Here is a 12,214-nt window from a genome sequence, read left to right as displayed (position 1 = left end):
AGTTCAGGCTGGGTGTGTGCGTGTGTGCGCTGTGCTTGATAGCGACTGGCAAGCTGAAGCCCTGTCCAGCTCAGGCACTGAAGCCACACACACACACCCCCATTCCAGCCTGGCTTCTTTCTTTGGGGAATGCCTAGGCCGCCTCTCCAGGCGGCTTGTGTTGCCTCGCCATGGCTGCACAGGCCAGCCCCTTTCCCCAGTGGTCCCTGGCTGCCTTCCAGTGAGACAGGATCTTGCGAAGCAGCAGCTTCTCCCTCTGCTCTGGCCCGGCTGCCCCACGCTGGGCTGCCTGTTCCACGCTGCACAGGTTCACAGCGCCCACCCCAGGGCCCGCTCGGCTCAGCCCAGGCTTGGAAAGAGGCTGGCTGAGAGGCCGGCTTGCCCTGTCCTCTGAGCCCCAGTGGGACCCTGCCCGAGGCCAGCCTTGCAGTGGCCCTCTGCTGCCTTCCCTGCCCGAGGTCCCCCCCCCCACCTTCTCAGCCTGGAGAGGTGGTGGAGGAGGAAGAGATTCTGGGCAACCTTTCCTGTCCTGCGCTTGGGGCTGTTTGTGCTGGCAGGGCCTCCAGGCCTGGCTGGCAGCCAACCCCGGCTCCCAACCCCTGTGAGAACGCGGGCAGTTCTTGCCTAACCCTGGGCTTTTGGAAGCAGACGGAATTTTTTTTTCTTCCATTCTTGGGCAGGAACACGGGCACGGCCCACTGTCCTCCCCATGGCACCAGGGCCCGCGCCCAACCTGGCTGGTGGAGCCAGCATGCTCCCCCCTCCCCAATTGGGCTGAGGAAGAGCAACACGGCTGGTTGGCCCCTGGCAAAAGTTCTGCCGCCAAACACAGCCGCAGGCTGGGGGAAGGGGCCTGCCAGTGAGGAAGGGCTAAGGGGGCAGTTGTGTGTGTGTCTATGTGTGTGTGGGGGAGGATTCACAGTCCAGAAAGGGAGCCTTTTCACCCTCCTCTACAATTATAAGGACTGGGGCCACCCACACGACATTCACAAGCAAGGGACACAGGTCAGACACACGTCTGCACACCACTCGAGCTCTTGGAGGACTCTCTGCCACAAGACCCAGCAGGTGCCACTCCCTGATGGGGATGAGACCCTGCAGCTCAGGGCCCCCCCCTGTTCAGAGACAGTGGCCTGGGGGGGAGCAGTTGGCGGAGGCTCCTTGGCCCCCTGTTGCAGAGAAGGCGGCCCCCGAGGCGGCCTGCCTGTGCTTGCTGGGGCCTGAGTAGGCGAAGACAGCCCCGGGTACAGCACCAGCAGAGGGGGGGGAGAAGCCCCCCAGCCAGCCACACAGAGAAGCTCCTCCACCAATTGTTCATTTATTTTAAATTAAAATGAATCCACATCTAAAAAGAACTCCGGAGCAAACCAGATTGTGCAGGGCTTGATTGACATCGAGTGCAAGTCAAGGAGGGGTGTGTGTGTGTTGTGGGGGGGGGAGAGTATTGGGAGCAGCAGAAAAGCCCCCCCCCCCACTTACTTATGCAGGGCTGGGGTTTTTTTTTGTGGGGGAGAGAGAAATGAAAGCAAACATGTGCTGCAGGCTGAGAGGCTGTGGGGGGGGGGCAGGGAACTCAGGGGTCCTTCATATGCGCCAGTTCCTTCTGAGGTTGGCCAGCCATGCAGCAGCAGCAGCCCCCTTGCCACACACCCCCAGAGGAAACGCTGAGCCATGCAGCAGCCCGTCCTTCCCTCCTTGGACAAATGGCACCAGAGGCAGGAGACAGACAGTCATGCAGCAGTCCAAGCGGAAGAGCGCTCCCCCCCAACTCGGAGACAGGGCACTCAGGCAGGCTACAGCCAGGTGGGCCAGGAAAGGGGGGGAGGGGCTTCTCCTGGCCCTGTGCCCCAGCCGCTTTCCTGGCCTCTGTGCTCCAGACGCCCTCCCCGTGCCCTCAGGACAGTGCCCAGGCAGCTGCTGAAAGGAGGCCTCTGGAAACGGCACCGCCGACTCTCCGAGCAGGACGGGGGGGGGGACGGGACCCCCAGCTCAGGAGCCGGCGGAGTTGAGCGGGGCAGGGGCCCCCTGCGCAGCCCTGCGCTCCAAAGCCAGCTGCATGCTCCAGATGCTGAGGGGACGCATGTAGGCCAGGGAGCGGAAGAGCTTCTTCTGGCAGTAGGCCTCGGGCGTCTGGAAGGCCATGCCCAGCTGCTCCCAGACGGTGCGGTAGCAGCCCTCGGCTGTGCGGAAGCCCTCCTCCACCAGGCCCTGCAGCGGGTGGGAAAGACAGTCAGCACCCGCCCTGCCCATGGGGCACCCCAGCCCGCCCCACAGCCCCTACCCGCCCCAGACCCACCTCCTGGATCATGGTGGCGGCCAGCGCATACACCACCCCGACCCACACTTCGTCGGACTGCACGCTGGAGGTGTCCGGCACCCCGGAAGGACGCATGCCGTTCACCGCGCCCATAGTCCCTTGCGAGAAGCCCATGACGTTCATCTCAAAGATGGTCTTCAGAGCACTCAGCACATGGTCCCGGGGGAAAACCTGCGGGGGGGCGGGGAGAGGGAGAAGAAGGGAGACTTCAGGACAAGCTGGCCTCCTCTGCCCAAATGGAGGCCAGCCCTCACGGGATACTCCCCAATGCCTCTGCTGTGGCTTGGGGGATGGGGAAGCAGAACATTCCTCCCCCAATGAAGACTCCTCTCCTCCGGAGCCGCTCCAGCTCCCAGGAAGGCCTTCCGGGGAAAACTCCCACCCCAACCCACCCCGTCCCTCACCTCGGTCGTCCCCTCGCCCAGGCCGCTTGCCCGGAGGAACCACTGCCCGGCCAGCTGATCCGACATGACACTGCTGGAGGAGGCCCGCTGGCTGCTGTCGTAGTTGTAGTATTTCCCTGGGTGCGAGGGGAGAGCCCGTGAGACGGCGGCCCGTGGCCCCCTGGCCACACCCACCTTTCCCAACCAGGAGCACCCCCTGCCCACCCCCAGGGGGGATGTACCATTCCAGAGCAGCCGTTCAAAGGCCTCGGTGCCCCTGGCCAGGATGGCCGCGTACTTCTGCCGGACCTCTCCCTCGCCCAGGACCTCAGCCATCCGACACATCATGCAGACGGCAGCCAGCCACAGGCCGCCACAGTAGGCACTGCCAATGCACAAGAGGAGGACCACCACGTTGGCAGTGGCAGATGGCTCCAGGCAGCCCCCCCCCCGCTGCCCTCTGGAGGAAATGTTTTCTGTGGGAGGGGGAGGCCCACAAAGGGGTCACCAGCGCAAACTAAAGCGAAGGGGTCTTTTTCGGTGGGTGCCTGGGCTCCTTCCTCCTGAGCCACGCAGAGAGAGAACAGCTCACCAGGAGATGTTCTTGCCAGGCCGGGGGAAGCTCTATCGAAGACGTGGGCTCCCATCTCGGTACACCCCCGAAGGGGGGGCTTCTTGAGCCAGGAGCCACAGCCCACCCTTCTTCTACAGGCCAGCGTTAGCCCTGCCCTTGCCACAGTCAGCCAAGGTCCCTCCTCACCCTTCCCTCGGGGGCGTGCATTCTTTGCCTAGTGTGAAAGACTGTGTGTGTGTCGGGGGGGGGGCACAGAGCAGGGCCTTCATGGGGGTAGTGCCACACTTTGTCCAGACACCCCACAGGAGGAAGCTCACCCCCCTTGCAAAGGCATCCTCGAAGTAGCCTGCTCAGGTCAGCTGTGGTTGTGGGTGTGCCGGGGGGTGCGCACTACTTTTGGCTTGAGGGGCCACGATGCTTCGTTTTAAGCTCTGGTGCGGAGACCAGTGTGTCAGCTGCAGCTTTAAGCGGCACGGTCCTTACAGCGCTTGTCAGTGGTCGTTGCAGTTAATACACACCTAACGAGGACGCGCACACACACACACACACACACACCCCTTTGAGCCCACACGCTGGCCTACCGAGGCCGGTCTTGCTTGCTCTCCTGCCTTTTCCAGCCTGCAGCACCTCTGCAGTTCTGAGAGAGGTTGGCAGGTGGCACTGCAAAACGGCAGCCACCGGGCAGGGCCAAATTATGAAAGCAGAACTTGGTGAGCTGCTTACAAGGAGGGGCTTTAAAGGGCTTAAATGCATGAATGCACCCCAGTATAACCTGAACAGAGTTATGCAACAAAATTGAAATTGTCACAGAGGACACAATCCAGCAGACGTCAGCTGCGAGTAAATCCTATTGAAACGGGGCGTCAATGAGTAATCACGGCCACATCCCATGATCCTGCCTTCACCCGGCCCTCTCAAAATCAACACATACATTCCCGTTGCTGGGTGCCTCCCAGCACATACAGGGTGGAGCCCCTTCCTGTTGCTGAAAGTGAGGCGGCCCCCTTCCGCGTCCAGCAGGGAGGGAGGGAACAGCCGGCAGGACCGAAGGGGCCGGCCTTCTGCCACGGCTCTGCCCTTCCCCCACTGCCCTTTGCCCCACTGATTTTCCCTTTCCAGCTTCTCTGTCCCAGGCTGAAGGGGGTTGAAGAGACGGTGCTTCTGAGAAAAGGGCTCTTCCCGACCCTCAGCAAAGCCCCCCCCCCCCCAGTATCCTGGACCAAGGCCAGCCCGAGAGACACAGGCGGGGGCAGCACCCACGCTCTCCAGCCCTCTTCCTCAGGCTGGATGAGGAAAACATGGAGGGGGGGATGACGACGGGGTGTGTGTGCACATGTCATCTTTCGGGCCACGAAGCCTCCGGAGATCCCGGGCTGAGGAGATGTTTTGCTGGCCTTTCCTGGAGTCATTTTGGCTGGTCTTCCTCAGGGGTGTTCCAGGAGTTTTGCTCTGGGATTTCTGCTGGTCCCCCCTCACCCCCCACTGCTCTTTCCCCACCCTTCTCTCTGAGCCAGCCCTTGACCGAGCCTCTATGGCTGCCGGCCGGCCAACTGCTACTTCCTGCTGGTCAGTGGCCTGAGGCGAGGGAGTCTATGATCCAACCCTAGGGGCTCTCTCTATGAGTCCTTGGCCCTCCCCGCACCTCCAAGGGTGTTTGAGACTGATTGGAGGGTCTCCGGGGGGTCTGCCTGCCGGACAGGTCAATCCCAGCCAGAAAAATTCACCCATCCTTGCCTGCGGGGTGGGGTGGGGGAGTAGCTGTTTCTTACTTCACCCCCACCAAATCTTGCTCCTCCCTGCCCTGCCATTTAAACGCACTCCTGATTCCCAGCTTTTGCTCACCCCAGACACACTCCACCCCCCTGACGGAGGGCAATGGTGGTGGTGGGCTGTTTACCTTCCCAACTAATCATAAAGCAAAGCAACAGGTGTGTGTGGGGGGGGCAACTCATGCCAGCCCTAGCCCTGCTAGACACCTCACCATTCCCATCTTCACCCCACAGACACCAAAAGGGAGACAACAAGAACCTTCCTAAAGAACCGCGGGGGGGGGGGGCTGCTTCAAGGCCACACAAACAGCTCAGGGTCTGCTCCATTGCAAACTGGCTCACGCCTGCCAGGACACCAAACTGCTCGGCTGCATCTTTGCCAGTGGGCACAAGACCAAGAAGAAGCAGCCGAAGAGCTGGAGGGAAAGTGGGCGCAGGTTCTTTCCCACCGCATCAGCAGAGGGGATCCCGCCTTTTGCCACCCAAGAACGGCCCGTGCGGCTTGGCCACGGCCAGAAGGGTAGGGCAGTTCCCAGAGGGAGGGAAAGGGGTGTGTGTGTCCCCCCCCTCCACACACACACACACACACACACACACACACACACACACACACACACACACACACACAACCAGTGTTCCAGGAAGAGGTGACAAGGCACTGGAGCAGCCTCCGGCACAGCCCATTTATCCCCAGAGTGAGCTCCACTCTGACCAAGGTCGCCGGAAGCCTCCTCGGGAAAACCAGCCCTTGCGGCCCAACGGCCCCGTGCGTCCAGCCGAGGGCTCCCCGCGCCACACACTGCCCAGCAGTCCCCTCGGCTGCTCCCAGGGGTGGCAAGAGGGGCAGTCCCCCAGGGCTCCAGCCAGGGGCCTCAAGGGCAGCAGGGGCAGCGCCTGCCCTCACCTGGCGCCCGTCGCCACCCAGCCATCATACGTCTGGTCAGCAAAGCCGGAGTTCTCGATCAGACCATCCCCGTCCGTGTCAAACCGGAGCTCTGACTCCATCACAGCCTGTGGGAGGGAGAGGAGGGGCCGTGGCTCAGGGGAGGGGGCCTCTCCATGGCACGCAGAAGGTCCCGGGGGGTCCAATCCTCAGCAGCATCGCCAGTTGGAAAGGCCAGGCAGGAGGGGATGCGAATAGACCCTTTTCTCTGCCTGAGACCCAGGAGAGCTGCTGCCGATATGGGTAGACAAGACTGACCTGGATGGACCGAGGGGGGGGGGGGCGACTCAGCACGAGGCAGCCTCGGGTGGTCAGGAGGGAGGCGGAGCAGACCAGTGGGTTCCAGGCTCCCTGAGGCAACCCGTCCCTCGTGCCCCCTCCCCCCTATGGCACATCTGTACCTGGCAGATGGGCCACATGTCCCGCAGGTAGGCCGAGTCCTGCATGAGGTGGTAGTTCCGAAAGACCTGCAGCACAAACTTCAGGTTCAAATCCTTCCAGTCCGCCGTGTCGTGGATGAGGTAGGCGTTCACTCGCTGCCACGGCTCATCATCTGGCAAAGGAGGGGGCAGGATCAGAGCGAGATCCTCTTGCCCCCCCCCCCCGCCCCCGGGAGGGAAACGGGAGCTCCCAGGCAGCACAGGCACACTGGCTCCCTGCCCCTCTCCAGGGGCCGGGGGTCCACCTGCTCCTTGGACTGGGGCGAAGGCTCACAGGACGGGCTCAGCAAACAGCCTTTCCAGCAGTCTCTCCCTCCATCCCCTCTACAGGCCTCCAAGCCCCACATGTGTCCCAGGCACAAATCAGCAGCCCTCCGCCCCGGGCCAGGAAGGCAGCTAGGCTGCATGAGTGACCCCAGCCACAGCTTCCCCAGCCTCTGGGAACTGCCTCAGAGGGGAAACCAAGCAGGTGGCAAAAAGGGGCTCGTGCCGTTCCGAGACCAGAGGGAGACCGAGGGCATGGCAGCGAGGGACGATCCTGCCAGCACCCAAGAGTCCTGGAAAGATTCCTCCTGGAAGAAGAAACCAAGAAGTGCCAAACTCTCCAGTCTCCCCTCTGCTCTGGTTGCAAACCGCACCTGCTGTACCACGCAGGGGGTCCCCCGGCCGCACTGGACTGCACTTGGTCCCCCTGGGATCTGCCCCCGCAGCCTTACCCGGATCTCCGATGTCATGAGGCACCATGTTGCCCAGCTTGACCTGGGCCATCTGCCCGTGCATCAGGTACATCCGTGGCTGGGGGTCCTCGTCCTGCACGGCAGCGGCTGGGAAGCACCGGAGGGAAAGCGTGAGAGAGGCTGGGGCGGAGGGGAGGTGCCAGCACCCTCTCCCCCTCCGAGGCTGCTGTGAAGCCCCACCTGGACCGACAACCAGAAGGCTGCCAGCTGGACCAGATGCAGAACTGCGCTGAGGTCACATCACATGAACACATCAAGCTGCCATATACTGAACCAGACCCCCATGGGTCCATCCAAGTCAGTATTGTCTACTCAGACTGGCAGCGGCACTCCAAGGTCTCAGGCAGAGGTCTTTCATATCACCTACTTGCCTGGTCCCTTTAACTGGAGATGCTGTGGATTGAACCTGGGACTTTCTGCATGCCAAGCAGATGCTTTGCCACTGAGCCACGGCCCCTCCTCTAAGCTTGGTCAGCTTAGCAGAGGCAAGAAGACGACACCAGAGACCCACGCAAGCTCAGCAGGCGGGGCCGTGCCAACACCCTCTGCCCACCTGCCAAAGCAACAAGAGCCCGAGACTTCCATTCCAGGCCCAAAGCAGTCCCAAGGGGTGAAGGCGCCAATGAAGGGGTGGGCAGCGACCGTGCGTGGAGGAATGAGGGGCTGCTGAGGCCGAGAGAAGGCTGAATGTGCGGGGGACGGGCACTGCCCCATGTGCTCTGGGGTGGCTGGAACAGGGAAGCGGGACTCCCTGTAGCCTCAGAAGGCAGCTATAAAAGCAGAGGAGACCTCTGGGCATCTGGGCGCCTGGCACACCCAACTCAGGGAAGCAGTCTGGCTTGATGGGAACAAGGAAGGTGCTCGGACAACCCTGGATATGACTGCCCCACTGAAAAAGAAATGGGGGGAAATGAGAAACCAAAACGCAGGGAGGGGCCTCTGGGCCAGGGGGCTCCTCTGCAGGCCCAGGGGGCCACAAAGAAGGCACAGCTCAGGACAGGCAGAACTCTTTGGTGGATCTATGGTAGGCGCCGTTCCTAAGACAAGGAGCCAAGGAAACAGCTCTTGAGGCTCCAGAAGAACTGAGAGTGCTGGGGCCGGAGGGGGGCAGGAGGCTGCAGAGAGGACGGAAGCCGACGGCTGGCTCACCCCTTTGCCACTCACCCCTCTCGACAAACAAGGCACAGTGGTCAGTTGCTCTGCCAGAGAAGCAGTTTAGGTTTTTTGCTTCGGGGTGCGTTTTTTGTCCCTGTCATTCCCTTTTTGGGGAGACCCCCCCCGCGATCGTTTTGCTTGGTTCCACCCAGAACTACCCAGCCCATGTTTCCTGGCGGGGAGGACGGACCCAGGTGACCCTAACCCTAACCCACCCATGTCGTACTGCAGGCTGAGTTCCAGCTTGGGCCACAGCATGGCCAGGGCAAAGGAGGCGTAGAAGTGGACATCGTAAGTGTTGTACATCCGGTATTCCTGACCTGGGGAGCGGCAGAGGAAAGGCAGTTAGTGGGGGGGGGGGGGGAGAGAGGGTGGGTTAGAGAGGGGCTCCCCTTCTGGGAAATGCGGCCGGAGCTCCGTCACCTCCTCTCTCGGCTGCCCCCATTGGGTCTGATGCGGGCCCAGCCCACGACTCCGCCATTTACCTTCCAGGTAGGCAAACCTGCCATACTCGCTCAGGAGGGGAAGGTACTGGGAGAGGCCTGGCCGGGTGGCCAGGGAGGCTGCGTCCTCCGGCAGCAGCTGCAGCCACACGGTCCCTCCGTCGGCCAGGAAGTACAGCTCGTTGAAGAGGGCGGACTTGTACCATGGGGGCAGCTCGCTGGATGGGTGAGAGAGGCACTCAATCACATGCCCTCGTGTCCTGGGAGGGCCTCCACCGGACCTGCCACCCCCCTTGGGATTCTGGCTTCCATCAAGTGTGTGTGCGTGTGTGTGTGGGGGGGTCTGCACCCGGTCCAAAGTGCTGCAGTTCAGCTCCCAGAAACCCAAAGACACAGAGGTGGCGTGGGGGAGGCTGCCCAGGGAGTCTTGGCAAAGGCAGAGCAGCTCCATGTAACGGCTGCCGAGCCAGGAGGGACTGTGACTTGTGGGGGGGGGGGACCTGCTGCACACAGAGAAGGCCCCCAGGCCAAGCCCAGCCAGAGACCTCAGCAAGCAGACACGGGGGAGGGAGTCAGCACAAGCCCCTCTTCACAGGAGGAGGGCAGGGCTGCCGCCAGGGAGCCTTCAAGGGAGAGCGGACTCCTCTCCCAGCAACCAGGCACAAACAAACGCCCCAGGAAACTTTTTGCTCTGTGGCAACCTAACGTTTCCCAGGTTGGCCTGGGACTAGCAGTGCAGATTTTGTGGGGTTCCAGAAAGCCCCCCACCCCATGCAAGAACATAACAAGTGAACAGAGCTGCCCTGGCTCACGGCGGCCCACAAAGGCAACCACAGCCGTCTTCCAGCTCTGCCCCCTTGGAGGGGGACGGGGGCATGGCCAGGGGGCCGCTCAGAAGGGGCCCCAGCGGTACCTGTCCTCCAAGATGGGTCTCTGCCAGGCCTCAATCTTCTCTTCCCACTCCTCATAGTGTGTGAGCAGGTAGTGGGAGAGGGCCGGCCCGGCCTCCCCGTCGCTGCCGAAGAACTGCGTGTACCGCCTGCGGGGGGGGGGGGGAGCAAAACAAGCCTCCAGAGCTGGCCACAGAGAGGGGCTCAGCACCACACAGCACCACCTTGGCGGGGGTGGGGGGAGGAAAAGGTGAGAGAAGGTTTGATCTCACTTTTGGGAGAAGTGGAGGAGAGGGGGCACCGGAGGGACCCTCAGAGGCAGTCTTTGGGAGCCCCCCTCCCCCAGTGCCCCAAAGCAGGAGGAGAAAGCTGTATACCCTCCTCTCTGGAAACACACCAAGCCTGGCCAGCCTTCCTATCTGAGGCATGGTCACCGGGGGGGGGGGGGCAGCTCACCATCTGCCTGACCCCCATGCATGACTGCAGGGGCGGAGAGCAGATTCTGCATGCGAAGGCCACCTCCCCAAAGGGAGGGGCGCTCGGGGGGGGGCTGTTTGCTTCACAGCAGCTCAACCTTGCTGCTTAACAGCCAGAGAGGTGGGCGAAGGGCCGGTCCGGTCCGTCCACGCTCTCACTCCATCAAGAGCCCCCTGGACTGGCGCATATGAAGACTGCGGAGGATTCTGCCCCTGCCTGGAGACTGTACCCTGGGCTCGCGGGCACACACTTCTGGGCAAGAGCACACTGACAGACAGCTAATTTACAGGCCAGCATTTTCTGTTTAATGCCCCCTCCCTAAATCAGGTGTCTGAACTACGGAGAAGTGGTCCGTTCTACTCTCCACTCTCTGCTGCTGGGCAGCACTTCCAAGGCTCCCTAAGGTGTGTTTGCAGCACACGGATGCCCGGGAGGGGGGGAGGAGGCTGCCTCCACCCAAGGCTGGTGGGAGGTTGGCGTGTCAACTGGGGGGGGGGGTGCCTGGCTATGGCAGGAAGCACTGTGGGGCCAAGAGCATCTGAAACAGTGGCTGCCTTAGGTTTTAGGTGGCGAGCGGCAGCCAAAGTCATGCCACGCAGGGGGGTCCACAAGAGAGGGGAGGGGCTCTGGGATCTCCTGTGGCAGGCTGTTGCCAGCTTCCAGCGCACCTCAAAAAAAATGACCTGGCCGCAGTGACCCGGTCTGCAAACGCATCCGGTTTAGATTGCTGTCATGCGCTTCGCATAGGGCTGCCTCTGGAAACTCTTCAAAAACCTCAGCTGGCCAAGAATGCAGCAGCCGGGCGACTCAAAGATCCACACTAGCTGCCCGTTTGTTTCCAGGCACAAGCCAAAGTGTGGTGAAGGCCCTCGATGGCTTGTGGCCAGGGCACCTGAGGAATGCCTCCGCCTGCCTGCCTGCCTGCCAGTTCAGATGCAGTTCCTAGGCCCCGCTCTCCGGGCCCCCACCTGCAGAGGTGACTAGAAACAGGGCTTTCTCAGTGGTGGCCCCCGTGGAATACCCTCTCCCTTGAGGCTCACCCGGCACCCACATTACCATCTTCTAGGTGCCAGGCCGAAATATTTCTTTCCCCCCAGGCTTTTAAGGGAGAGGGTTCATCTTTTTAAAGCTGCTCTAAGGGGTGCTCCCAGCCTGAGGACACCATTTCCTGCCACCCACGCTGGCTGTTGAGGCTGGCTTTAATCTTGACTCGGGAAGGTGGGCACCCCCTCGGGCCAGAAAAAGAACAGACTAGAACTGAGTCCAGTACGGAGCTCTCCTGCGGTGTAGGAGGGGTCCTTTGTGTGGGACGCCCAGTAGGACCCATCCCCAATGAGAGGGTCATTCCCAATGATAAAAGGGTCAAAGAATAAGCGGAACAGGTGAGGCCCCTCGGGGACACGTTCTCAGGAAAGATTATCCCAAGTCTGCTAGGCAGACGGCGGCATGCTGGAGGGGGCCCCAGAAAGATACCCAGAGAGCTGCCCCTAATGGGAAGGGCTCGCTTCACTGATTCCCCCTGGACAGTTAGTGTCCACCCCCCACCCACCCCCCTGCACTCCCTGCCTCTGGGGGAAGCAGCCCCTCTGCTGCGTGTGCGTGTGTGTGTGTGGGGGGGAGAGAATGGTTCTCTGCTGCCCTCTTGTGGCTCCGGTCTGGAAGGGAAAGTTCTACGTGGGACTCCCTTTCCCTCCCTGCCCTCGGAGATCTCTATCCCGTCTAAAGGAGGGAGGGGGAGGAACGCACCGCCCAAAAGAGGAGCAGCGAGCCGTCTTGTGAGGGGTGGGGGAGGGGGGGAAAGCACCCTCCCTCACGAGGCTCATGCCCAGCAGCTGAAGCGAGTGGGAGCCCCCCACCCACCCGCCAGCCTAGCAAGGAGGCCCCTCCCTCTGGCAGCTCTCGGGCACTTATGGAGCCCCACAGTCCTGGAGTCCACATGCCCTGCACCAGGCCTTCCAGCAGAGTCCCTGGAGAAGCACATGCAAGCCTCCAAGTGTGCGTGTGTGTGTGTGTGGGGGCTGTTGTTTCAATAACAATCCCCCCCCCCCCTCTGTAAGGGGCCACTAGACTTGTGTTCAGTTCTGCT

At 61.9% G+C, this 12,214-nt stretch overlaps 1 protein-coding gene across 1 annotated transcript in view; it reads right to left on the bottom strand.

Moving 5' to 3' along the window:
* Positions 1-1,989: 1,989 nt before the first annotated feature.
* Positions 1,990-12,214, bottom strand: part of GBA2 (glucosylceramidase beta 2) — a 29,516-nt gene continuing 19,291 nt past the window's right edge. Inside the window, exons 8-17 of the mRNA XM_056848051.1 lie at positions 9,675-9,800; positions 8,804-8,979; positions 8,534-8,638; positions 7,143-7,250; positions 6,388-6,539; positions 5,948-6,054; positions 2,943-3,085; positions 2,722-2,837; positions 2,297-2,488; positions 1,990-2,208 (exon numbers count right to left, since the gene is read on the bottom strand). Of these exons, the coding sequence (XP_056704029.1) occupies positions 1,990-2,208; positions 2,297-2,488; positions 2,722-2,837; positions 2,943-3,085; positions 5,948-6,054; positions 6,388-6,539; positions 7,143-7,250; positions 8,534-8,638; positions 8,804-8,979; positions 9,675-9,800 (1,444 nt within the window). The remainder of the gene's footprint in view (positions 2,209-2,296; positions 2,489-2,721; positions 2,838-2,942; positions 3,086-5,947; positions 6,055-6,387; positions 6,540-7,142; positions 7,251-8,533; positions 8,639-8,803; positions 8,980-9,674; positions 9,801-12,214) is intronic.

The sequence above is a fragment of the Euleptes europaea genome, chromosome 4 (genome assembly GCF_029931775.1).
Source record: "Euleptes europaea isolate rEulEur1 chromosome 4, rEulEur1.hap1, whole genome shotgun sequence".
Taxonomy (NCBI): domain Eukaryota; kingdom Metazoa; phylum Chordata; class Lepidosauria; order Squamata; family Sphaerodactylidae; genus Euleptes; species Euleptes europaea.
The sequence above is the reverse complement of the archived record's forward strand: the minus strand, read 5'-3'. Positions and strand labels throughout refer to the sequence as shown.